The sequence below is a fragment of the Leptodactylus fuscus genome, chromosome 10 (genome assembly GCF_031893055.1).
Source record: "Leptodactylus fuscus isolate aLepFus1 chromosome 10, aLepFus1.hap2, whole genome shotgun sequence".
In the NCBI taxonomy this organism is placed as follows: Eukaryota; Metazoa; Chordata; class Amphibia; order Anura; family Leptodactylidae; genus Leptodactylus; species Leptodactylus fuscus.
The window spans coordinates 88215971-88242997 of NC_134274.1; the positions used below are offsets into that span (position 1 = coordinate 88215971).

General features: G+C 48.5%; 1 protein-coding gene across 2 annotated transcripts in view; it reads right to left on the bottom strand.

Annotated features, from left to right (window-relative positions):
• LOC142182838 (glutathione S-transferase P 1-like) overlaps positions 1-25354 on the bottom strand; it is a 30468-nt gene extending 5114 nt beyond the window's left edge. The window contains exons 1-5 of one of the 2 annotated variants that reach the window (XM_075257601.1): positions 25271-25354; positions 22846-22881; positions 22367-22473; positions 13232-13319; positions 12406-12509 (exon numbers count right to left, since the gene is read on the bottom strand). In XM_075257601.1, coding sequence (XP_075113702.1) covers positions 12406-12509; positions 13232-13319; positions 22367-22473; positions 22846-22881; position 25271 — 336 coding nt within the window. In that variant the 5' untranslated portion in view covers positions 25272-25354. Of the gene's footprint in view, positions 1-12405; positions 12510-13231; positions 13320-22366; positions 22474-22845; positions 22882-23184; positions 23232-25270 lie in introns of those variants that run through there. The other variant, XM_075257602.1, reaches the window with a different exon arrangement.
• Between the last annotated feature and the right edge of the window lie 1673 nt (positions 25355-27027).

A 27027-nucleotide genomic window follows, 5' to 3' on the forward strand; every position in this document is an offset into this window, starting at 1 on the left:
GGGGTGATATGCTGGTTCTGGTGACACTAACCTATCTATCTGCAGGGCTGGGGTGATATGCTGGTTCTGGTGACAGTAACCTATCTATCTGCAGGGCTGGGGTGATATGCTGGTTCTGGTGACAGTAACCTATCTATCTGCAGGGCTGGGGTGATATGCTGAGTCTGCTGACAGTAACCTATCTATCTGCAGGGCTGGGGTGATATGCTGGTTCTGGTGACAGTAACCTATCTATCTGCAGGGCTGGGGTGATATGCTGGTTCTGGTGACAGTAACCTATCTATCTGCTGGGGTGATATGCTGGTTCTGGTGACAGTAACCTATCTATCTGCAGGACTGGGGTGATATGCTGGTTCTGGTGACAGTAACCTATCTATCTGCAGGACTGGGGTGATATGCTGGTTCTGGTGACAGTAACCTATCTATCTGCTGGGGTGATATGCTGGTTCTGGTGACAGTAACCTATCTATCTGCTGGGGTGATATGCTGGTTCTGGTGATAGTAACCTATCTATCTGCAGGGCTGGGGTGATATGCTGGATCTGGTGACAGTAACCTATCTATCTGCAGGGCTGGGGTGATATGCTGGTTCTGGTGACAGTAACCTATCTATCTGCAGGGCTGGGGTGATATGCTGGGTCTGGTGACAGTAACCTATCTATCTGCAGGGCTGGGGTGATATACTGGTTCTGGTGACAGTAAACTATCTATCTGCAGGGCTGGGGTGATATGCTGGGTCTGGTGACAGTAACCTATCTATCTGCAGGGCTGGGGTGATATACTGGTTCTGGTGACAGTAACCTATCTATCTGCAGGGCTGGGGTGATATGCTGGTTCTGGTGACAGTAACCTATCTATCTGCAGGGCTGGGGTGATATGCTGGTTCTGGTGACAGTAACCTATCTATCTGCAGGACTGGAGTGATATGCTGGTTCTGGTGACAGTAACCTATCTATCTGCAGGGCTGGGGTGATATGCTGGTTCTGGTGACAGTAACCTATCTATCTGCAGTACTGGGGTGATATGCTGGTTCTGGTGACAGTAACCTATCTATCTGCAGGGCTGGGGTGATATGCTGGTACTGGTGACAGTAACCTATCTATCTGCAGGGCTGGGGGGATATGCTGGTTCTGGTGACAGTAACCTATCTATCTGCAGGGCTGGGGTGATATGCTGGTACTGGTGACAGTAACCTATCTATCTGCAGGACTGGGGTGATATACTGGGTCTGGTGACAGTAACCTATCTATCTGCAGGGCTGGGGTGATATGCTGGGTCTGGAGACAGTAACCTATCTATCTGCAGGGCTGGGGTGATATGCTGGGTCTGATGACAGTAACCTATCTATCTGCAGGACTGGGGTGATATGCTGGTTCTGGTGACAGTAACCTATCTATCTGCAGGGCTGGGGTGATATGCTGGGTCTGGAGACAGTAACCTATCTATCTGCAGGGCTGGTGTGATATGCTGGGTCTGGTGACAGTAACCTATCTATCTGCAGGGCTGGGGTGATATGCTGGGTCTGGAGACAGTAACCTATCTATCTGCAGGGCTGGGGTGATATGCTGGATCTGGTGACAGTAACCTATCTATCTGCAGGGCTGGGGTGATATGCTGGTCCTGGTGACAGTAACCTATCTATCTGCAGGACTGGGGTGATATACTGGGTCTGGTGACAGTAACCTATCTATCTGCAGGGCTGGGGTGATATGCTGGTTCTGGTGACAGTAACCTATCTATCTACAGGGCTGGGGTGATATGCTGGTCCTGGTGACAGTAACCTATCTATCTGCAGGGCTGGGGTGATATACTGGTTCTGGTGACAGTAACCTATCTATCTGCAGGGCTGGGGTGATATGCTGGTCCTGGTGACAGTAACCTATCTATCTGCAGGACTGGGGTGATATACTGGGTCTGGTGACAGTAACCTATCTATCTGCAGGGCTGGGGTGATATGCTGGTTCTGGTGACACTAACCTATCTATCTGCAGGGCTGGGGTGATATGCTGGTTCTGGTGACAGTAAACTATCTATCTGCAGGGCTGGGGTGATATGCTGGTTCTGGTGACAGTAACCTATCTATCTGCAGGGCTGGGGTGATATGCTGAGTCTGGTGACAGTAACCTATCTATCTGCAGGGCTGGGGTGATATGCTGGTTCTGGTGACAGTAACCTATCTATCTGCAGGGCTGGGGTGGTATGCTGGTTCTGGTGACAGTAACCTATCTATCTGCTGGGGTGATATGCTGGTTCTGGTGACAGTAACCTATCTATCTGCAGGACTGGGGTGATATGCTGGTTCTGGTGACAGTAACCTATCTATCTGCAGGACTGGGGTGATATGCTGGTTCTGGTGACAGTAACCTATCTATCTGCTGGGGTGATATGCTGGTTCTGGTGACAGTAACCTATCTATCTGCAGGGCTGGGGTGATATGCTGGTTCTGGTGATAGTAACCTATCTATCTGCAGGGCTGGGGTGATATGCTGGATCTGGTGACAGTAACCTATCTATCTGCAGGGCTGGGGTGATATGCTGGTTCTGGTGACAGTAACCTATCTATCTGCAGGGCTGGGGTGATATGCTGGGTCTGGTGACAGTAACCTATCTATCTGCAGGGCTGGGGTGATATACTGGTTCTGGTGACAGTAAACTATCTATCTGCAGGGCTGGGGTGATATGCTGGGTCTGGTGACAGTAACCTATCTATCTGCAGGGCTGGGGTGATATACTGGTTCTGGTGACAGTAACCTATCTATCTGCAGGGCTGGGGTGATATGCTGGTTCTGGTGACAGTAACCTATCTATCTGCAGGGCTGGGGTGATATGCTGGTTCTGGTGACAGTAACCTATCTATCTGCAGGACTGGAGTGATATGCTGGTTCTGGTGACAGTAACCTATCTATCTGCAGGGCTGGGGTGATATGCTGGTACTGGTGACAGTAACCTATCTATCTGCAGGGCTGGGGGGATATGCTGGTTCTGGTGACAGTAACCTATCTATCTGCAGGGCTGGGGTGATATGCTGGTACTGGTGACAGTAACCTATCTATCTGCAGGGCTGGGGTGATATGCTGGTTCTGGTGACAGTAACCTATTTATCTGCAGGGCTGGGGTGATATGCTGGTTCTGGTGACAGTAACCTATCTATCTGCAGGGCTGGGGGGATATGCTGGTTCTGGTGATAGTAACCTATCTATCTGCAGGGCTGGGGTGATATGCTGGTTCTGGTGACAGTAACCTATCTATCTGCAGGGCTGGGGTAATATGCTGGGTCTGGTGACAGTAACCTATCTATCTGCAGGGCTGGGGTGATATACTGGTTCTGGTGACAGTAAACTATATATCTGCAGGGCTGGGGTGATATGCTGGGTCTGGTGACAGTAACCTATCTATCTGCAGGGCTGGGGTGATATACTGGTTCTGGTGACAGTAACCTATCTATCTGCAGGGCTGGGGTGATATGCTGGTTCTGGTGACAGTAACCTATCTATCTGCAGGGCTGGGGTGATATGCTGGTTCTGGTGACAGTAACCTATCTATCTGCAGGACTGGAGTGATATGCTGGTTCTGGTGACAGTAACCTATCTATCTGCAGGGCTGGGGTGATATGCTGGTTCTGGTGACAGTAACCTATCTATCTGCAGTACTGGGGTGATATGCTGGTTCTGGTGACAGTAACCTATCTATCTGCAGGGCTGGGGTGATATGCTGGTACTGGTGACAGTAACCTATCTATCTGCAGGGCTGGGGTGATATGCTGGTTCTGGTGACAGTAACCTATCTATCTGCAGGGCTGGGGTGATATGCTGGTTCTGGTGACAGTAACCTATCTATCTGCAGGGCTGGGGTGATATGCTGGTTCTGGTGACAGTAACCTATCTATCTGCAGGGCTGGGGTGATATGCTGGGTCTGGTGACAGTAACCTATATATCTGCAGGGCTGGGGTGATATGCTGGGTCTGGTGACAGTAACCTATCTATCTGCAGGGCTGTGGTGATATGCTGGGTCTGGTGACAGTAACCTATCTATCTGCAGGGCTGGGGTGATATGCTGGTACTGGTGACAGTAACCTATCTATCTGCAGGGCTGGGGTGATATGCTGGTTCTGGTGACAGTAACCTATCTATCTGCAGGGCTGGGGTGATATGCTGGTTCTGGTGACAGTAACCTATCTATCTGCAGGGCTGGGGTGATATGCTGGGTCTGGTGACAGTAACCTATATATCTGCAGGGCTGGGGTGATATGCTGGGTCTGGTGACAGTAACCTATCTATCTGCAGGGCTGGGGTGATATGCTGGGTCTGGTGACAGTAACCTATCTATCTGCAGGGCTGGGGTGATATGCTGGTTCTGGTGACAGTAACCTATCTATCTGCAGGGTTGGGGTGATATGCTGGTTCTGGTGACAGTAACCTATCTATCTGCAGGGCTGGGGTGATATGCTGGTTCTGGAGACAGTAACCTATCTATCTGCAGGGCTGGTGTGATATGCTGGGTCTGGTGACAGTAACCTATCTATCTGCAGGGCTGGGGTGATATGCTGGTTCTGGTGACAGTAACCTATCTATCTGCAGGGCTGGGGTGATATGCTGGTTCTGGTGACAGTAACCTATCTATCTGCAGGGCTGGGGTGATATGCTGGGTCTGATGACAGTAACCTATCTATCTGCAGGGCTGGGGTGATATGCTGGTTCTGGTGACAGTAACCTATCTATCTGCAGGGCTGGGGTGATATGCTGGGTCTGGTGACAGTAACCTATCTATCTGCAGGGCTGGGGTGATATGCTGGTCCTGGTGACAGTAACCTATCTATCTGCAGGACTGGGGTGATATACTGGGTCTGGTGACAGTAACCTATCTATCTGCAGGGCTGGGGTGATATGCTGGGTCTGGAGACAGTAACCTATCTATCTGCAGGGCTGGGGTGATATGCTGGGTCTGATGACAGTAACCTATCTATCTGCAGGACTGGGGTGATATGCTGGTTCTGGTGACAGTAACCTATCTATCTGCAGGGCTGGGGTGATATGCTGGGTCTGGAGACAGTAACCTATCTATCTGCAGGGCTGGTGTGATATGCTGGGTCTGGTGACAGTAACCTATCTATCTGCAGGGCTGGGGTGATATGCTGGGTCTGGAGACAGTAACCTATCTATCTGCAGGGCTGGGGTGATATGCTGGATCTGGTGACAGTAACCTATCTATCTGCAGGGCTGGGGTGATATGCTGGTCCTGGTGACAGTAACCTATCTATCTGCAGGACTGGGGTGATATACTGGGTCTGGTGACAGTAACCTATCTATCTCTTGGGCTGGGGTGATATGCTGGTTCTGGTGACAGTAACCTATCTATCTGCAGGGCTGGGGTGATATGCTGGTCCTGGTGACAGTAACCTATCTATCTGCAGGGCTGGGGTGATATACTGGTTCTGGTGACAGTAACCTATCTATCTGCAGGGCTGGGGTGATATGCTGGTCCTGGTGACAGTAACCTATCTATCTGCAGGACTGGGGTGATATACTGGGTCTGGTGACAGTAACCTATCTATCTGCAGGGCTGGGGTGATATGCTGGTTCTGGTGACACTAACCTATCTATCTGCAGGGCTGGGGTGATATGCTGGTTCTGGTGACAGTAACCTATCTATCTGCAGGGCTGGGGTGATATGCTGGTTCTGGTGACAGTAACCTATCTATCTGCAGGGCTGGGGTGATATGCTGAGTCTGCTGACAGTAACCTATCTATCTGCAGGGCTGGGGTGATATGCTGGTTCTGGTGACAGTAACCTATCTATCTGCAGGGCTGGGGTGATATGCTGGTTCTGGTGACAGTAACCTATCTATCTGCTGGGGTGATATGCTGGTTCTGGTGACAGTAACCTATCTATCTGCAGGACTGGGGTGATATGCTGGTTCTGGTGACAGTAACCTATCTATCTGCAGGACTGGGGTGATATGCTGGTTCTGGTGACAGTAACCTATCTATCTGCTGGGGTGATATGCTGGTTCTGGTGACAGTAACCTATCTATCTGCTGGGGTGATATGCTGGTTCTGGTGATAGTAACCTATCTATCTGCAGGGCTGGGGTGATATGCTGGATCTGGTGACAGTAACCTATCTATCTGCAGGGCTGGGGTGATATGCTGGTTCTGGTGACAGTAACCTATCTATCTGCAGGGCTGGGGTGATATGCTGGGTCTGGTGACAGTAACCTATCTATCTGCAGGGCTGGGGTGATATACTGGTTCTGGTGACAGTAAACTATCTATCTGCAGGGCTGGGGTGATATGCTGGGTCTGGTGACAGTAACCTATCTATCTGCAGGGCTGGGGTGATATACTGGTTCTGGTGACAGTAACCTATCTATCTGCAGGGCTGGGGTGATATGCTGGTTCTGGTGACAGTAACCTATCTATCTGCAGGGCTGGGGTGATATGCTGGTTCTGGTGACAGTAACCTATCTATCTGCAGGACTGGAGTGATATGCTGGTTCTGGTGACAGTAACCTATCTATCTGCAGGGCTGGGGTGATATGCTGGTTCTGGTGACAGTAACCTATCTATCTGCAGTACTGGGGTGATATGCTGGTTCTGGTGACAGTAACCTATCTATCTGCAGGGCTGGGGTGATATGCTGGTACTGGTGACAGTAACCTATCTATCTGCAGGGCTGGGGGGATATGCTGGTTCTGGTGACAGTAACCTATCTATCTGCAGGGCTGGGGTGATATGCTGGTACTGGTGACAGTAACCTATCTATCTGCAGGACTGGGGTGATATACTGGGTCTGGTGACAGTAACCTATCTATCTGCAGGGCTGGGGTGATATGCTGGGTCTGGAGACAGTAACCTATCTATCTGCAGGGCTGGGGTGATATGCTGGGTCTGATGACAGTAACCTATCTATCTGCAGGACTGGGGTGATATGCTGGTTCTGGTGACAGTAACCTATCTATCTGCAGGGCTGGGGTGATATGCTGGGTCTGGAGACAGTAACCTATCTATCTGCAGGGCTGGTGTGATATGCTGGGTCTGGTGACAGTAACCTATCTATCTGCAGGGCTGGGGTGATATGCTGGGTCTGGAGACAGTAACCTATCTATCTGCAGGGCTGGGGTGATATGCTGGATCTGGTGACAGTAACCTATCTATCTGCAGGGCTGGGGTGATATGCTGGTCCTGGTGACAGTAACCTATCTATCTGCAGGACTGGGGTGATATACTGGGTCTGGTGACAGTAACCTATCTATCTGCAGGGCTGGGGTGATATGCTGGTTCTGGTGACAGTAACCTATCTATCTACAGGGCTGGGGTGATATGCTGGTCCTGGTGACAGTAACCTATCTATCTGCAGGGCTGGGGTGATATACTGGTTCTGGTGACAGTAACCTATCTATCTGCAGGGCTGGGGTGATATGCTGGTCCTGGTGACAGTAACCTATCTATCTGCAGGACTGGGGTGATATACTGGGTCTGGTGACAGTAACCTATCTATCTGCAGGGCTGGGGTGATATGCTGGTTCTGGTGACAGTAACCTATCTATCTGCAGGGCTGGGGTGGTATGCTGGTTCTGGTGACAGTAACCTATCTATCTGCTGGGGTGATATGCTGGTTCTGGTGACAGTAACCTATCTATCTGCAGGACTGGGGTGATATGCTGGTTCTGGTGACAGTAACCTATCTATCTGCAGGACTGGGGTGATATGCTGGTTCTGGTGACAGTAACCTATCTATCTGCTGGGGTGATATGCTGGTTCTGGTGACAGTAACCTATCTATCTGCAGGGCTGGGGTGATATGCTGGATCTGGTGACAGTAACCTATCTATCTGCAGGGCTGGGGTGATATGCTGGATCTGGTGACAGTAACCTATCTATCTGCAGGGCTGGGGTGATATGCTGGTTCTGGTGACAGTAACCTATCTATCTGCAGGGCTGGGGTGATATGCTGGGTCTGGTGACAGTAACCTATCTATCTGCAGGGCTGGGGTGATATACTGGTTCTGGTGACAGTAAACTATCTATCTGCAGGGCTGGGGTGATATGCTGGGTCTGGTGACAGTAACCTATCTATCTGCAGGGCTGGGGTGATATACTGGTTCTGGTGACAGTAACCTATCTATCTGCAGGGCTGGGGTGATATGCTGGTTCTGGTGACAGTAACCTATCTATCTGCAGGGCTGGGGTGATATGCTGGTTCTGGTGACAGTAACCTATCTATCTGCAGGACTGGAGTGATATGCTGGTTCTGGTGACAGTAACCTATCTATCTGCAGGGCTGGGGTGATATGCTGGTACTGGTGACAGTAACCTATCTATCTGCAGGGCTGGGGGGATATGCTGGTTCTGGTGACAGTAACCTATCTATCTGCAGGGCTGGGGTGATATGCTGGTACTGGTGACAGTAACCTATCTATCTGCAGGGCTGGGGTGATATGCTGGTTCTGGTGACAGTAACCTATTTATCTGCAGGGCTGGGGTGATATGCTGGTTCTGGTGACAGTAACCTATCTATCTGCAGGGCTGGGGGGATATGCTGGTTCTGGTGACAGTAACCTATCTATCTGCAGGGCTGGGGTGATATGCTGGTACTGGTGACAGTAACCTATCTATCTGCAGGGCTGGGGTGATATGCTGGTTCTGGTGACAGTAACCTATCTATCTGCAGGGCTGGGGTGATATGCTGGTTCTGGTGACAGTAACCTATCTATCTGCAGGGCTGGGGTGATATGCTGGGTCTGGTGACAGTAACCTATATATCTGCAGGGCTGGGGTGATATGCTGGGTCTGGTGACAGTAACCTATCTATCTGCAGGGCTGGGGTGATATGCTGGGTCTGGTGACAGTAACCTATCTATCTGCAGGGCTGGGGTGATATGCTGGTTCTGGTGACAGTAACCTATCTATCTGCAGGGTTGGGGTGATATGCTGGTTCTGGTGACAGTAACCTATCTATCTGCAGGGCTGGGGTGATATGCTGGTTCTGGAGACAGTAACCTATCTATCTGCAGGGCTGGTGTGATATGCTGGGTCTGGTGACAGTAACCTATCTATCTGCAGGGCTGGGGTGATATGCTGGTTCTGGTGACAGTAACCTATCTATCTGCAGGGCTGGGGTGATATGCTGGGTCTGATGACAGTAACCTATCTATCTGCAGGGCTGGGGTGATATGCTGGTTCTGGTGACAGTAACCTATCTATCTGCAGGGCTGGGGTGATATGCTGAGTCTGGTGACAGTAACCTATCTATCTGCAGGGCTGGGGTGATATGCTGGTCCTGGTGACAGTAACCTATCTATCTGCAGGACTGGGGTGATATACTGGGTCTGGTGACAGTAACCTATCTATCTGCAGGGCTGGGGTGATATGCTGGGTCTGGAGACAGTAACCTATCTATCTGCAGGGCTGGGGTGATATGCTGGGTCTGATGACAGTAACCTATCTATCTGCAGGGCTGGGGTGATATGCTGGTCCTGGTGACAGTAACCTATCTATCTGCAGGACTGGGGTGATATACTGGGTCTGGTGACAGTAACCTATCTATCTGCAGGGCTGGGGTGATATGCTGGTTCTGGTGACAGTAACCTATCTATCTGCAGGGCTGGGGTGATATGCTGGTCCTGGTGACAGTAACCTATCTATCTGCAGGGCTGGGGTGATATACTGGTTCTGGTGACAGTAACCTATCTATCTGCAGGGCTGGGGTGATATGCTGGTCCTGGTGACAGTAACCTATCTATCTGCAGGACTGGGGTGATATACTGGGTCTGGTGACAGTAACCTATCTATCTGCAGGGCTGGGGTGATATGCTGGTTCTGGTGACACTAACCTATCTATCTGCAGGGCTGGGGTGATATGCTGGTTCTGGTGACAGTAACCTATCTATCTGCAGGGCTGGGGTGATATGCTGGTTCTGGTGACAGTAACCTATCTATCTGCAGGACTGGGGGGATATGCTGGTTCTGGTGACAGTAACCTATCTATCTGCAGGACTGGGGTGATATGCTGGGTCTGGTGACAGTAACCTATCTATCTGCAGGACTGGGGTGATATGCTGGTTCTGGTGACAGTAACCTATCTATCTGCAGGGCTGGGGTGATATGCTGGGTCTGGTGACAGTAACCTATCTATCTGCAGGGCTGGGGTGATATGCTGGGTCTGATGACAGTAACCTATCGATCTGCAGGGCTGGGGTGATATGCTGGTTCTGGTGACAGTAACCTATCGATCTGCAGGGCTGGGGTGATATGCTGGTTCTGGTGACAGTAACCTATCTATCTGCAGGGCTGGGGTGATATGCTGGGTCTGGTGACAGTAACCTATCTATCTGCAGGGCTGGGGTGATATGCTGGTTCTGGTGACAGTAACCTATCGATCTGCAGGGCTGGGGTGATATGCTGGTTCTGGTGACAGTAACCTATCTATCTGCAGGGCTGGGGTGATATGCTGGTTCTGGTGACAGTAACCTATCTATCTGCAGGACTGGGGTGATATGCTGGGTCTGATGACAGTAACCTATCTATCTGCAGGGCTGGGGTGATATGCTGGGTCTGGTGACAGTAACCTATCTATCTGCAGGGCTGGGGTGATATGCTGGGTCTGATGACAGTAACCTATCGATCTGCAGGGCTGGGGTGATATGCTGGTTCTGGTGACAGTAACCTATCGATCTGCAGGGCTGGGGTGATATGCTGGTTCTGGTGACAGTAACCTATCTATCTGCAGGGCTGGGGTGATATGCTGGGTCTGGTGACAGTAACCTATCTATCTGCAGGGCTGGGGTGATATGCTGGGTCTGATGACAGTAACCTATCGATCTGCAGGGCTGGGGTAATATGCTGGGTCTGGTGACAGTAACCTATCTATCTGTGGGGCTGGGGTGATATGCTGGGTCTGGTGACAGTAACCTATCTATCTGCAGGGCTGGGGTGATATGCTGGGTCTGATGACAGTAACCTATCGATCTGCAGGGCTGGGGTGATATGCTGGTTCTGGTGACAGTAACCTATCTATCTGCAGGGCTGGGGTGATATGCTGGGTCTGGTGACAGTAACCTATCTATCTGCAGGGCTGGGGTGATATGCTGGTTCTGGTGACAGTAACCTATGTATCTGCAGGGCTGGGGTGATATGCTGGGTCTGGTGACAGTAACCTATCTATCTGCAGGGCTGGGGTGATATGCTGGGTCTGGTGACAGTAACCTATCTATCTGCAGGGCTGGGGTGATATGCTGGTTCTGGTGACAGTAACCTATCTATCTGCAGGGCTGGGGTGATACGCTGGTTCTGGTGACAGTAACCTATCTATCTGCAGGGCTGGTGTGATATGCTGGGTCTGGTGACAGTAACCTATCTATCTGCAGGGCTGGGGTGATATACTGGTTCTGGTGACAGTAACCTATCTATCTGCAGGGCTGGGGTGATATGCTGGTTCTGGTGACAGTAACCTATCTATCTGCAGGGCTGGGGTGATATGCTGGGTCTGGTGACAGTAACCTATCTATCTGCAGGGCTGGGGTGATATGCTGGTTCTGGTGACAGTAACCTATCTATCTGCAGGGCTGGGGTGATATGCTGGTTCTGGTGACAGTAACCTATCTATCTGCAGGACTGGGGTGATATGCTGGTTCTGGTGACAGTAACCTATCTATCTGCAGGGCTGGGGTGATATGCTGGTTCTGGTGACAGTAACCTATCTATCTGCAGGGCTGGGGTGATATGCTGGTTCTGGTGACAGTAACCTATCTATCTGCAGGACTGGGGTGATATGCTGGTTCTGGTGACAGTAACCTATCTATCTGCAGGGCTGGGGTGATATGCTGGTTCTGGTGACAGTAACCTATCTATCTGCAGGGCTGGGGTGATATGCTGGTTCTGGTGACAGTAACCTATCTATCTGCAGGGCTGGGGTGATATGCTGGTTCTGGTGACAGTAACCTATCTATCTGCAGGGCTGGGGTGATATGCTGGTTCTGGTGACAGTAACCTATCTATCTGCAGGACTGGGGTGATATGCTGGTTCTGGTGACAGTAACCTATCTATCTGCAGGGCTGGGGTGATATGCTGGTTCTGGTGACAGTAACCTATCTATCTGCAGGGCTGGGGTGATATGCTGGTTCTGGTGACAGTAACCTATCTATCTGCAGGACTGGGGTGATATGCTGGTTCTGGTGACAGTAACCTATCTATCTGCAGGGCTGGGGTGATATGCTGGTTCTGGTGACAGTAACCTATCTATCTGCAGGGCTGGGGTGATATGCTGGTTCTGGTGACAGTAACCTATCTATCTGCAGGGCTGGGGTGATATGCTGGTTCTGGTGACAGTAACCTATCTATCTGCAGGGCTGGGGGGATATGCTGGTATCTATCTGTATATAGTTGTATACTTCTTTGTCTATACGTACAGGCTCATAGAAGATGGCTCGGGCAAACTTTAGCCTCAGGTCCTCCACTCCATCGTTCACCATGTCAATGAGCGCGCTCTCCTGGTTGCTGCCCCCGGCAATATCTGGCAGGATGACATATATAGCGGGTGAATATCAGGACACATAATAACAATGTAATATTTCATCATCATTTCAGACTTTTAAAGGGATGTTCACACTAATATTGTCACAGTCCGTTGCTCTTATCCATCATGAGAGTAATGTACATTATCGGGAGCAGAGCGACCTCCACCCCGTCCATTCTTATTGACTCTAATGTAAAAAATATCACGGACGCGTCTTCTGACAAAGTCCTGTGTGAACAAGATCCTATTCCCTCAGGAAAGTGACAGACATGACAGAAGTGTCCCCGGGATATCAGGAGAGAAGAGGGACAGGATGGGTGGGCGCGCAGCCGCAGATTTAGCCCCACATTACTATTTTGACTCTGCCCATCCATATCTCTTTGTGCCCCCAAACACTATAATACCCCAATAGTCACCCTAACATTAGATGACCCCCCTTTATATGAGTGATGTAACGTGTGACATCATCACATCGCGCCTGATACTCCAGGAGCATAGAGGGGAGGAATAGTGATGTAGGGGGCAGACGCAGATGACATACCAAACGGGACAGCGGGACAGGACCCGGAATCCAGGACTGTCCCACTGAATCTGGCAAAGGTGAGAGGTCTGAGACTGAATATAGAGACCAGACACAGGGGGCGCCGTCTGCATCAGTCACTATATACTGGTAATGTGAACCTGCCCTAATACTTTATCAGAGATCTACAGACACTCACCATATTTACGGCCAAGGTAGCGCAGAATGCTGTTACTCTGGTACAGAACAAAGTCTCCATCTTTAAACTTTGGCAGCTGACCAAAAACCTGCAAGACACCCCAAAGACTGAGCCAAAGGATAAAAGAGCTCCCCCTAGTGGTGGCTGTATAATCTGTATGTAGTGAGCTCCCCCTAGTGGTGACTGTATAATCTGTATGTAGTGAGCGCCTCCTAGTGGTGACTGTATAATCTGTATGTAGTGAGCGCCTCCCAGTGGTGACTGTATAATCTGTATGTAGTGAGCTCCCCCTAGTGGTGACTGTATAATCTGTATGTATTGAGCTCCTCCTAGTGGTGACTGTATAATCTGTATGTAGTGAGCTCCTCCTAGTGGTGACTGTATAATCTGTATGTAGTGAGCTCCCCCTAGTGGTGGCTGTATAATCTGTATGTAGTGAGCTCCTCCTAGTGGTGACTGTATAATCTGTATGTAGTGAGCTCCTCCTAGTGGTGACTGTATAATCTGTATGTAGTGAGCTCCTCCTAGTGGTGACTGTATAATCTGTGTGTAGTGAGCTCCTCCTAGTGGTGACTGTATAATCTGTACGTAGTGAGCTCCCCCTAGTGGTGACTGTATAATCTGTATGTAGTAAGCTCCCTCTAGTGGTGACTGTATAATCTGTATGTAGTGAGCTCCCCCTAGTGGTGACTGTATAATCTGTATGTAGTGAGCTCCCCCTAGTGGTGACTGTATAATCTGTATGTAGTAAGCTCCCTCTAGTGGTGACTGTATAATCTGTATGTAGTGAGCTCCCCCTAGTGGTGACTGTATAATCTGTATGTAGTGAGCTCCCCCTAGTGGTGACTGTATAATCTGTATGTAGTGAGCTCCCCCTAGTGGTGACTGTATAATCTGTATGTAGTGAGCTCCCTCTAGTGGTGACTGTATAATCTGTATGTAGTGAGCTCCTCCTAGTGGTGACTGTATAATCTGTATGTAGTGAGCTCCTCCTAGTGGTGACTGTATAATCTGTATGTAGTGAGCTCCCTCTAGTGGTGACTGTATAATCTGTATGTAGTGAGCTCCCCCTAGTGGTGACTGTATAATCTGTATGTAGTGAGCTCCCCCTAGTGGTGACTGTATAATCTGTATGTAGTGAGCTCCTCCTAGTGGTGACTGTATAATCTGTATGTAGTGAGCTCCCCCTAGTGGTGACTGTATAATGTGTATGTAGTGACCTCCCCCTAGTGGTGACTGTATAATCTGTATGTAGTGAGCTCCTCCTAGTGGTGACTGTATAATCTGTGTGTAGTGAGCTCCTCCTAGTGGTGACTGTATAATCTGTATGTAGTGAGCTCCTCCTAGTGGTGACTGTATAATCTGTGTGTAGTGAGCTCCTCCTAGTGGTGACTGTATAATCTGTACGTAGTGAGCTCCCCCTAGTGGTGACTGTATAATCTGTATGTAGTAAGCTCCCTCTAGTGGTGACTGTATAATCTGTATGTAGTGAGCTCCCCCTAGTGGTGACTGTATAATCTGTATGTAGTGAGCTCCTCCTAGTGGTGACTGTATAATCTGTATGTAGTGAGCTCCCCCTAGTGGTGACTGTATAATCTGTATGTAGTAAGCTCCCTCTAGTGGTGACTGTATAATCTGTATGTAGTGAGCTCCCCTAGTGGTGACTGTATAATCTGTATGTAGTGAGCTCCCCCTAGTGGTGACTGTATAATCTGTATGTAGTGAGCTCCCTCTAGTGGTGACTGTATAATCTGTATGTAGTGAGCTCCTCCTAGTGGTGACTGTATAATCTGTATGTAGTGAGCTCCTCCTAGTGGTGACTGTATAATCTGTATGTAGTGAGCTCCCTCTAGTGGTGACTGTATAATCTGTATGTAGTGAGCTCCTCCTAGTGGTGACTGTATAATCTGTATGTAGTGAGCTCCCCCTAGTGGTGACTGTATAATCTGTATGTAGTGAGCTCCCCCTAGTGGTGACTGTATAATCTGTATGTAGTGAGCTCCCCCTAGTGGTGACTGTTTAATGTGTATGTAGTGACCTCCCCCTAGTGGTGACTGTATAATCTGTATGTAGTGAGCTCCTCCTAGTGGTGACTGTATAATCTGTATGTAGTGAGCTCCTCCTAGTGGTGACTGTATAATCTGTATGTAGTGAGCTCCCCCTAGTGGTAACTGTATAATCTGTATGTAGTGAGCTCCCCCTAGTGGTGACTGTATAATCTGTATGCAGTGAGCTCCCCCTAATGGTGACTGTATAATCTGTATGTAGTGAGCTCCCCCTAGTGGTGACTGTATAATCTGTATGTAGTGAGCTCCCCCTAGTAGTGACTGTATAATCTGTATGTAGTGAGCTCCCCCTAGTGGTGACTGTATAATCTGTATATACTGAGCTCCCCCTAGTGGTGACTGTATAATCTGTATGTAGTGAGCTCCCCCTAGTGGTGACTGTATAATCTGTATATAGTGAGCTCCCCCTAGTGGTAACTGTATAATCTGTATGTAGTGAGCTCCCCCTAGTGGTGACTGTATAATCTGTATGCAGTGAGCTCCCCCTAATGGTGACTGTATAATCTGTATGTAGTGAGCTCCCCCTAGTGGTGACTGTATAATCTGTATGTAGTGAGCTCCCCCTAGTAGTGACTGTATAATCTGTATGTAGTGAGCTCCCCCTAGTGTTGACTGTATAATCTGTATATACTGAGCTCCCCCTAGTGGTGACTGTATAATCTGTATGTAGTTAGCTCCCCCTAGTGGTGACTGTATAATCTGTATATAGTGAGCTCCTCCTAGTGGTGACTGTATAATCTGTATATAGTGAGCTCCCCCTAGGGGTGACTGTATAATCTGTATGTAGTGAGCTCCCCCTAGTGGTGACTGTATAATCTGTATGTAGTGAGCTCCTCCTAGTGGTGACTGTATAATCTGTATGTAGTGAGCTCCTAGTGGTGACTGTATAATCTGTATGTAGTGAGCTTCTCCTAGTGGTGACTGTATAATCTGTATGTAGTGAACTCCCCCTAGTGGTGACTGTATAATCTGTATGTAGTGAACTCCCCCTAGTGGTGACTATAATCTGTATGTAGTGAGCTACTCCTAGTGGTGACTATATAATCTGTATGTAGTGAGCTCCCCCTAGTGGTGACTATAATCTGTATGTAGTGAGCTTCTCCTAGTGGTGACTGTATAATCTGTATGTAGTGAGCTCCTCCTAGTGGTGACTGTATAATCTGTATGTAGTGAGCTCCCCCTAGTGGTGACTGTATAATCTGTATGTAGTGAGCTCCCCCTAGTGGTGACTGTATAATCTGTATGTAGTGAGCTCCTTCTAGTGGTGACTGTATAATCTCTATATAGTGAGCTCCTTCTAGTGGTGACTGTATAATCTGTATGTAGTGAGCTCCCTCTAGTGGTGACTGTATAATCTGTATGTAGTGAGCTCCCCCTAGTGGTGACTGTATAATCTGTATGTAGTGAGCTCCCCCTAGTGGTGACTGTATAATCTGTATGTAGTAAGCTCCCTCTAGTGGTGACTGTATAATCTGTATGTAGTGAGCGCCCCCTAGTGGTGACTGTATAATCTGTATGTAGTGAGCTCCTCCTAGTGGTGACTGTATAATCTGTATGTAGTGAGCTCCCTCTAGTGGTGACTGTATAATCTGTATGTAGTGAGCTCCCTCTAGTGTTGACTGTATAATCTGTATGTAGTGAGCTCCCCCTAGTGGTGACTGTATAATCTGTATGTAGTGAGCTCCTCCTAGTGGTGACTGTATAATCTGTATGTAGTGAGCTCCTCCTAGTGGTGACTGTATAATCTGTATGTAGTGAGCTCCCCCTAGTGGTGACTGTATGATCTGTATGTAGTGAGCTCCCTCTAGTGGTGACTGTATAATCAGTATGTAGTGAGCTCCCCCTAGTGGTGACTGTATAATCTGTATGTAGTGAGCGCCTCCTAGTGGTGACTGTATAATCTGTATGTAGTGAGCTCCCTCTAGTGGTGACTGTATGATCTGTATGTAGCGAGCTCCCCCTAGTGGTGACTGTATAATCTGTATGTAGTGAGCTCCCTCTAGTGGTGACTGTATAATCAGTATGTAGTGAGCTCCCCCTAGTGGTGACTGTATAATCTGTATGTAGTGAGCTCCCCCTAGTGGTGACTGTATGATCTGTATGTAGTGAGCGCCCCCTAGTGGTGACTGTATAATCTGTATGTAGTGAGCTCCTCCTAGTGGTGACTGTATAATCTGTATGTAGTGAGCTCCTCCTAGTGGTGACTGTATAATCTGTATGTAGTGAGCGCCCCCTAGTGGTGACTGTATAATCTGTATGTAGTGAGCTCCTCCTAGTGGTGACTGTATAATCTGTATGTAATGAGCTCCCCCTAGTGGTGACTGTATAATCTGTATGTAGTGAGCTCCTTCTAGTGTTGACTGTATAATCTCTATGTAGTGAGCTCCTTCTAGTGGTGACTGTATGATCTGTATGTAGTGAGCTCCCTCTAGTGGTGACTGTATAATCTGTATGTAGTGAGCTCCCCCTAGTGGTGACTGTATAATCTGTATGTAGTGAGCTCCCTCTAGTGGTGACTGTATAATCAGTATGTAGTGAGCTCCCCCTAGTGGTGACTGTATAATCTGTATGTAGTGAGTTCCCCCTAGTGGTGACTGTATAATCTGTATGTAGTGAGCTCCCCCTAGTGGTGACTGTATAATCTGTATGTAGTAAGCTCCCTCTAGTGGTGACTGTATAATCTGTATGTAGTGAGCGCCCCCTAGTGGTGACTGTATAATCTGTATGTAGTGAGCTCCTCCTAGTGGTGACTGTATAATCTGTATGTAGTGAGCTCCCTCTAGTGGTGACTGTATAATCTGTATGTAGTGAGCTCCCTCTAGTGTTGACTGTATAATCTGTATGTAGTGAGCTCCCCCTAGTGGTGACTGTATAATCTGTATGTAGTGAGCTCCTCCTAGTGGTGACTGTATAATCTGTATGTAGTGAGCGCCCCCTAGTGGTGACTGTATAATCTGTATGTAGTGAGCTCCTCCTAGTGGTGACTGTATAATCTGTATGTAGTGAGCTCCCTCTAGTGGTGACTGTATAATCTGTATGTAGTGAGCTCCCTCTAGTGTTGACTGTATAATCTGTATGTAGTGAGCTCCCCCTAGTGGTGACTGTATAATCTGTATGTAGTGAGCTCCTCCTAGTGGTGACTGTATAATCTGTATGTAGTGAGCTCCTCCTAGTGGTGACTGTATAATCTGTATGTAGTGAGCTCCCTCTAGTGGTGACTGTATGATCTGTATGTAGCGAGCTCCCCCTAGTGGTGACTGTATAATCTGTATGTAGTGAGCTCCCTCTAGTGGTGACTGTATAATCAGTATGTAGTGAGCTCCCCCTAGTGGTGACTGTATAATCTGTATGTAGTGAGCTCCCCCTAGTGGTGACTGTATGATCTGTATGTAGTGAGCGCCCCCTAGTGGTGACTGTATAATCTGTATGTAGTGAGCTCCTCCTAGTGGTGACTGTATAATCTGTATGTAGTGAGCTCCTCCTAGTGGTGACTGTATAATCTGTATGTAGTGAGCGCCCCCTAGTGGTGACTGTATAATCTGTATGTAGTGAGCTCCTCCTAGTGGTGACTGTATAATCTGTATGTAATGAGCTCCCCCTAGTGGTGACTGTATAATCTGTATGTAGTGAGCTCCTTCTAGTGTTGACTGTATAATCTCTATGTAGTGAGCTCCTTCTAGTGGTGACTGTATGATCTGTATGTAGTGAGCTCCCTCTAGTGGTGACTGTATAATCTGTATGTAGTGAGCTCCCCCTAGTGGTGACTGTATAATCTGTATGTAGTGAGCTCCCTCTAGTGGTGACTGTATAATCAGTATGTAGTGAGTTCCCCCTAGTGGTGACTGTATAATCTGTATGTAGTGAGCTCCCCCTAGTGGTGACCGTATAATCTGTATGTAGTGAGCTCCCTCTAGTGGTGACTGTATAATCTGTATGTAGTGAGCGCCCCCTAGTGGTGACTGTATAATCTGTATGTAGTGAGCTCCCCCTAGTGGTGACTGTATAATCTGTATGTAGTGAGCGCCCCCTAGTGGTGACTTTATAATCTGTATATAGTGAACGCCTCCTAGTGGTGACTGTATAATCTGTATGTAGTGAGCTCCCTCTAGTGGTGACTGTATAATCTGTATGTAGTGAGCTCCCCCTAGTGGTGACTGTATAATCTGTATGTAGTGAGCTCCCTCTAGTGGTGACTGTATAATCTGTATGTAGTGAGCTCCCCCTAGTGGTGACTGTATAATCTGTATGTAGTAAGCTCCCTCTAGTGGTGACTGTATAATCTGTATGTAGTGAGCTCCTCCTAGTGGTGACTGTATAATCTGTATGTAGTGAGCGCCCCCTAGTGGTGACTGTATAATCTGTATGTAGTGAGCTCCTCCTAGTGGTGACTGTATAATCTGTATGTAATGAGCTCCCCCTAGTGGTGACTGTATAATCTGTATGTAGTGAGCTCCTTCTAGTGTTGACTGTATAATCTCTATGTAGTGAGCTCCTTCTAGTGGTGACTGTATGATCTGTATGTAGTGAGCTCCCTCTAGTGGTGACTGTATAATCTGTATGTAGTGAGCTCCCCCTAGTGGTGACTGTATAATCTGTATGTAGTGAGCTCCCTCTAGTGGTGACTGTATAATCAGTATGTAGTGAGCTCCCCCTAGTGGTGACTGTATAATCTGTATGTAGTGAGTTCCCCCTAGTGGTGACTGTATAATCTGTATGTAGTGAGCTCCCCCTAGTGGTGACCGTATAATCTGTATGTAGTGAGCTCCCTCTAGTGGTGACTGTATAATCTGTATGTAGTGAGCGCCCCCTAGTGGTGACTGTATAATCTGTATGTAGTGAGCTCCCCCTAGTGGTGACTGTATAATCTGTATGTAGTGAGCGCCCCCTAGTGGTGACTTTATAATCTGTATATAGTGAACGCCTCCTAGTGGTGACTGTATAATCTGTATGTAGTGAGCTCCCTCTAGTGGTGACTGTATAATCTGTATGTAGTGAGCGCCCCCTAGTGGTGACTTTATAATCTGTATATAGTGAACGCCTCCTAGTTTTGACTGTATAATCTGTATGTAGTGAGCTCCTCCTAGTGGTGACTGTATAATCTGTATGTAGTGATCTCCTCCTAGTGGTGACTGTATAATCTGTATGTAGTGAGCTCCCCCTAGTGGTGACTGTATAATCTGTATGTAGTGAGCTCCCTCTAGTGGTGACTGTATAATCTGTATGTAGTGAGCGCCCCCTAGTGGTGACTTTATAATCTGTATATAGTGAACGCCTCCTAGTTTTGACTGTATAATCTGTATGTAGTGAGCTCCTCCTAGTGGTGACTGTATAATCTGTATGTAGTGATCTCCTCCTAGTGGTGACTGTATAATCTGTATATAGTGAACGCCTCCTAGTTTTGACTGTATAATCTGTATGTAGTGAGCTCCTCCTAGTGGTGACTGTATAATCTGTATGTAGTGATCTCCTCCTAGTGGTGACTGTATAATCTGTATGTAGTGAGCTCCCCCTAGTGGTGACTGTATAATCTGTATGTAGTGAGCTCCCTCTAGTGGTGACTGTATAATCTGTATGTAGTGAGCTCCCCCTAGTGGTGACTGTATAATCTGTATGTAGTGAGCTCCCCCTAGTGGTGACTGAATGATCTCTATGTAGTGAGCTTCCCCTAGTGGTGACTGTATAATCTGTATGAAGTGAGCTCGCTCTAGTGGTGACTTTATAATCAGTATGTAGTGAGCTCCCCCTAGTGGTGACTGTATAATCTGTATGTAGTGAGCTCCCCCTAGTGGTGACTGTATAATCTGTATGTAGTGAGCTCCCTCTAGTGGTGACTGTATAATCTGTATGTAGTGAGCTCCTCCTAGTGGTGACTGTATAATCTGTATGTAGTGAGCTCCCTCTAGTGGTGACTGTATAATCTGTATGTAGTGAGCTCCCTCTAGTGGTGACTGTATAATCTGTATGTAGTGAGCTCCTCCTAGTGGTGACTGTATAATCTGTATGTAGTGAGCTCCCCCTAGTGGTGACTGTATAATCTGTATGTAGTGAGCTCCTCCTAGTGGTGACTGTATAATCTGTATGTAGTGAGCTCCTCCTAGTGGTGACTGTATAATCTGTATGTAGTGAGCTCCCTCTAGTGGTGACTGTATAATCTGTATGTAGTGAGCTCCTCCTAGTGGTGACTGTATAATCTGTATGTAGTGAGCTCCTCCTAGTGGTGACTGTATAATCTGTATGTAGTGAGCTCCCCCTAGTGGTGACTGTATAATCTGTATGTAGTGAGCTCCCCCTAGTGGTGACTGTATAATATGTATGTAGTGAGCTCCCCCTAGTGGTGACTGTATAATATGTATGTAGTGAGCTCCCCCTAGTGGTGACTGTATAATCTGTATGTAGTGAGCTCCTCCTAGTGGTGACTGTATAATCTGTATGTAGTGAGCTCCCCCTAGTGGTGACTGTATAATCTGTATGTAGTGAGCTCCTCCTAGTGGTGACTGTATAATCTGTATGTAGTGAGCTCCTCCTAGTGGTGACTGTATAATCTGTATGTAGTGAGCTCCCTCTAGTGGTGACTGTATAATCTGTATGTAGTGAGCTCCTCCTAGTGGTGACTGTATAATCTGTATGTAGTGAGCTCCTCCTAGTGGTGACTGTATAATCTGTATATAGTGAGCTCCCCCTAGTGGTGACTGTATAATCTGTATATAGTGAGCTCCCCCTAGTGGTGACTGTATAATCTGTATATAGTGAGCTCCTCCTAGTGGTGACTGTATAATCTGTATGTAGTGAGCTCCTCCTAGTGGTGACTGTATAATCTGTATATAGTGAGCTCCCCCTAGTGGTGACTGTATAATCTGTATGTAGTGAGCTCCCCCTAGTGGTGACTGTATAATCTGTATATAGTGAGCTCCCCCTAGTGGTGACTGTATAATCTGTATATAGTGAGCTCCCCCTAGTGGTGACTGTATAATCTGTATATAGTGAGCTCCCCCTAGTGGTGACTGTATAATCTGTATATAGTGAGCTCCCCCTAGTGGTGACTGTATAATATATGAACAATGGAACTTACTGCCTCTTTCTTCAGGTTTCCTGATTTCCAGTCCTGCATTTGCACCTCCTCTTCTTCCCATGTCGCCCCCTGGTCCCCGAGGAGCAGACGTATGTTTTCAGCTCTACCTATAGATAAACATGAATAATAATTGGGATGTCTCGGGTTATAAATGGATCTTTTCTTTTTTCTCCCTGGTCTGTGTTTGGCCCTGCAGTTCGGTTTCAAATATTGCAATACCAGACTCAGCCTATGTGTATGTGTGGCGCTGTTTCTAGGGGAAATCACATACCTAGTAATACAATACGAGAATATTAAACTGATCAGTGCTAAGGCTGCGTTCACATGGGTCATCTCTGATGTTAATGGCATTGTATGACGTCCTGCTTATATGTATAGTGACCAGATTATAGCTTATTTTTGGTATGGGTATGCTCCCCTCCCCCTACTGACAACATATAGAGATGTATGGAGGAGTTACATCAGGTTCACTTACTTACCCCTTAGTGGGAAATAGGTTATCACATATCCACTCACTACAAAAGAACAAAAAGAGAAGGTTAAAAAACAAATTTCTTGTCCTTCGGTGTATATACTATATCCAGCCACAAGAGGGCCCCGGAGAGAGGGGGGCCCTTACTGGGTGCTGAGAGCCCCCTCTATAGTAAACTGAAATATCATAAAGTGCAGATAGCGGCAAATAAACCCCCAACTCTCCGGCCTCCGGTGCTAAAGGGTGTAGTACTAACCATCACCAGACGGGGGCACCATGTCCTTGCTATGGGGCCCTATGGGATGAAGACAACACTGATAAAGGAGGAGTCTGCCCTATAACCTACTTAGTAACTGATCAGAGGCGTCAACCAGGAGAGGGTGCGTGAACTGTGCTGCAGCCACACCCACTTTCACTAGCACCACACCCCCTGTCATTAGAGCCACACCCCTTGTAGAGACATGTGACATGGACACTTAATATACCGGTCACGCCCCTTTATGTTCCCACATCACCTATGTATTATGACCTATAGCCGATGGATTTCGGATCATTCTGCCTGGTTACCCCCCATGGGAATCCTCTGCTGCGCCCCCTACAGTATAATGGGTAACACAGGAGAAGGACTCCCAGGAAAGGGGTCAATACACATCACAGCCCTGTCCGCCTCTAGGGGAATACACTGGGAAATCCTCAGGGCGAATTAATACTGAGAACCGTGATCAGAAGCCCTGGAGAGGTGAGTACATCATGGAGAGGTGCGTACACACTGGAGAGGTGAGTACATCATGGAGAGGTGCGTACACACTGGAGAGGTGAGTACATCATGGAGAGGTCAGTACACCCTGGAGAGGTCAGTACATCATGGATAGGTGAGTACACCCCGGAGAGATGAGTACATCATGGATAGGTGAGTACATCATAGAGAGGTGAGTACATCATGGAGAGGTGAGTACACCCTGGAGAGGTGAGTACATCATGGAGAGGTGAGTACACCCTGGAGAGGTGAGTACACCCTGGAGAGGTCAGTACACCCTGGAGAGGTGAGTACATCATGGAGAGGTGAGTACACACTGGAGAGGTGAGTACATCATGGAGAGGTGAGTACACCCTGGAGAGGTGAGTACACCCTGGAGAGGTCAGTACACCCTGGAGAGGTGAGTACATCATGGAGAGGTGAGTACACACTGGAGAGGTGAGTACATCATGGATAGGTGAGTACATCATAGAGAGGTGAGTACATCATGGAGAGGTGCGTACACACTGGAGAGGTGAGTACATCATGGATAGGTGAGTACACCCCGGAGAGATGAGTACATCATGGATAGGTGAGTACATCATGGATAGGTGAGTACATCATGGAGAGGTCAGTACACCCTGGAGAGGTGAGTACACCCCGGAGAGGTCAGTACATCATGGATAGGTGAGTACACCCCGGAGAGATGAGTACATCATGGATAGGTGAGTACATCATAGAGAGGTGAGTACATCATGGAGAGGTGAGTACACCCCGGAGAGGTCAGTACATCATGGAGAGGTGAGTACACCCCGGAGAGATGAGTACATCATGGATAGGTGAGTACATCATAGAGAGGTGAGTACATCATGGAGAGGTGCGTACACACTGGAGAGGTGAGTACATCATGGAGAGGTGAGTACACCCCGGAGAGATGAGTACATCATGGATAGGTGAGTACATCATGGAGAGGTGCGTACACACTGGAGAGGTGAGTACATCATGGAGAGGTGAGTACACCCCGGAGAGATGAGTACATCATGGATAGGTGAGTACATCATGGATAGGTGAGTACATCATGGAGAGGTCAGTACACCCTGGAGAGGTGAGTACACCCCGGAGAGGTCAGTACATCATGGATAGGTGAGTACATCATAGAGAGGTGAGTACATCATGGAGAGGTGAGTACACCCCGGAGAGGTCAGTACATCATGGATAGGTGAGTACATCATAGAGAGGTGAGTACATCATGGATAGGTGAGTACATCATAGAGAGGTGAGTACATCATGGAGAGGTGAGTACACCCTGGAGAGGTCAGTACATCATGGAGAGGTGAGTACACCCTGGAAGGTTCTGATGTTACCCCAAGTCTCATCCGAGGGCACTCCGCTGCAATCTCAGCCCCACATTACATGAGTACTCGGCCGTGTCTATGGGGTCTAATGTATGTGACTTCCCTTACACTGCAGTACCAGACTCAGACTATGGAGGAGAGGGGGCGCTAAGGAGTAAAGACAGTCTAAGCACTGACCACTATGGATCCTGAGGGGCCCCACTGGCTATAGAGGGCCCGGCAGGGATTCCCTGGTTCTGCCCTGAATGAGTTTGCAGCAGTGTTACTCTGCGGGATGTGAACACAGTCTAAGAAGTAACCTAAGTATCAGACAATCAGTCCATGAGAAGCCGTCTCCTTACTTGTGAGTCCGCTGGCCTGTCTCGTGTCGCCTCCTGTAGCCGCCGGGGTGTAGTGACTGCTCACACTCTATACCCTCCTCTTATATAATGGGCCGCTACTGCTGAGTCACTGTGAGAGACAGGAACACAACAGATGGGAGGGGTACAAAGGACGAAATGAGGAGGTGGCCGGAGAAGGAGAACAGGAACCGCCTGAAATGTGAGCTGCAGAAGAGAACCTGCCCCGGCCAGACCTCACCCCATTCATTGGCCTTACTCTGTATGTTATTGTTGGGGCCCCCTCCTCATATCCAGCATTTGGGCCCTTGGTCCCCCCTAGGCCGGCCTCTGCACCGCACCATATCCACCAGGGGTAGGAGCCCTTGTTTGTAGATCCTATAGAGGACATCTCAGCATAGATAGTCCCCAGCCAGGGATGAGGCCAGACTGGACCACCGGGACCTCCTTCGGGACCCCTTATTGCAGCGATGGGACACATGTGACCAGTCTGCGTGACCTGCACCCCAATGATGGCGTGACCTTAGTGACACCGTCCAAGCGTGAGAAACATGGGCGGAGACCTTTAGTAGAAGGTTGTTGGTGGGATTTGTGCCTGGCCCGACCTCTGTATCACCGACATCCCGATGGCGACACTACTGTTATACGGGGATACACCGGGGCCCCACCACGTATATCTCTGAGCCCCGGCCCTCTCTACATGTCCTCACTCTGCACTACTGTCACCCTGACTCGAGGACCTTCCAGAGGACCATGTGGTCTTAGAGGTCCTTCCACATCTACATAATGCCACAACAAAACATAGAACATAGGGTTGAGCGATCGTGTTCGGAAAAGATCGGACTCCAATCAGCGATCGAGAAAATTTCACGATCGCAATTGGAATTCCGAACACGATCTTTTTAGGTGGGATTGAGATCGGTGACTATTTCCCACAATGCTTTGCTTAGCCTTCACACTGAGTATACACTATATACTCAGCTGCGGTTCCATAGGAATGAATGGAAGCAGCCGGCACACAGCCTTAACCCCCTGCACGCCAGCTGCGTCCATTCATTCTAATGGGAGACTAGCTATCATCTCTAGTAGCTACTTACCTGCAGAGATGGCTGCTCCGGTGCCCGGTGTTCTCGTTCTTCTTCGCCTCACTGCCCCCGCCTCCTAGGTTAGTGTTAAAGAGCTAGGAAGTAGGCGGGGCTTGTGATTTAGGAGAGTGTGGGCGGGTACAGGGCGGGGAGACGTGACGTCTCCCCTCCCAGTAACCGCCCACACTCTCCTAACCTGGGAGGCAGGGGGCAGCGAGGCGAAGAAGAACAAGAACACCGGGCATCTGGCCGGTCCCACGAGGATCCAAAAAGAAACAAGACAAGAAAATTACAATCAAATAATTTATTTCCAAATAACAAAACAAACTCATTTACTGGTCAGTGAATAGAAGAGAGAGAGCGAGGAGAGATGGGGGTGGCGGTGATATTACTGAGGATAGATGGGGGCGCTGTTACTGAGGATAGATGGGGGCGCTGTTACTGAGGATAGATGGGGGCGCTGTTACTGAGGATAGATGGGGGCGCTGTTACTGAGGATAGAAGGGGGCGCTGTTACTGAGGATAGATGGGGGCGCTGTTACTGAGGATACATGGGGGCGCTGTTACTGAGGATACATGGGGGCGCTGTTACTGAGGATAGATGGGGGTGCTGTTACTGAGGATAGATGGGGCGCTGTTACTGAGGATAGATGGGGGCGCTGTTACTGAGGATAG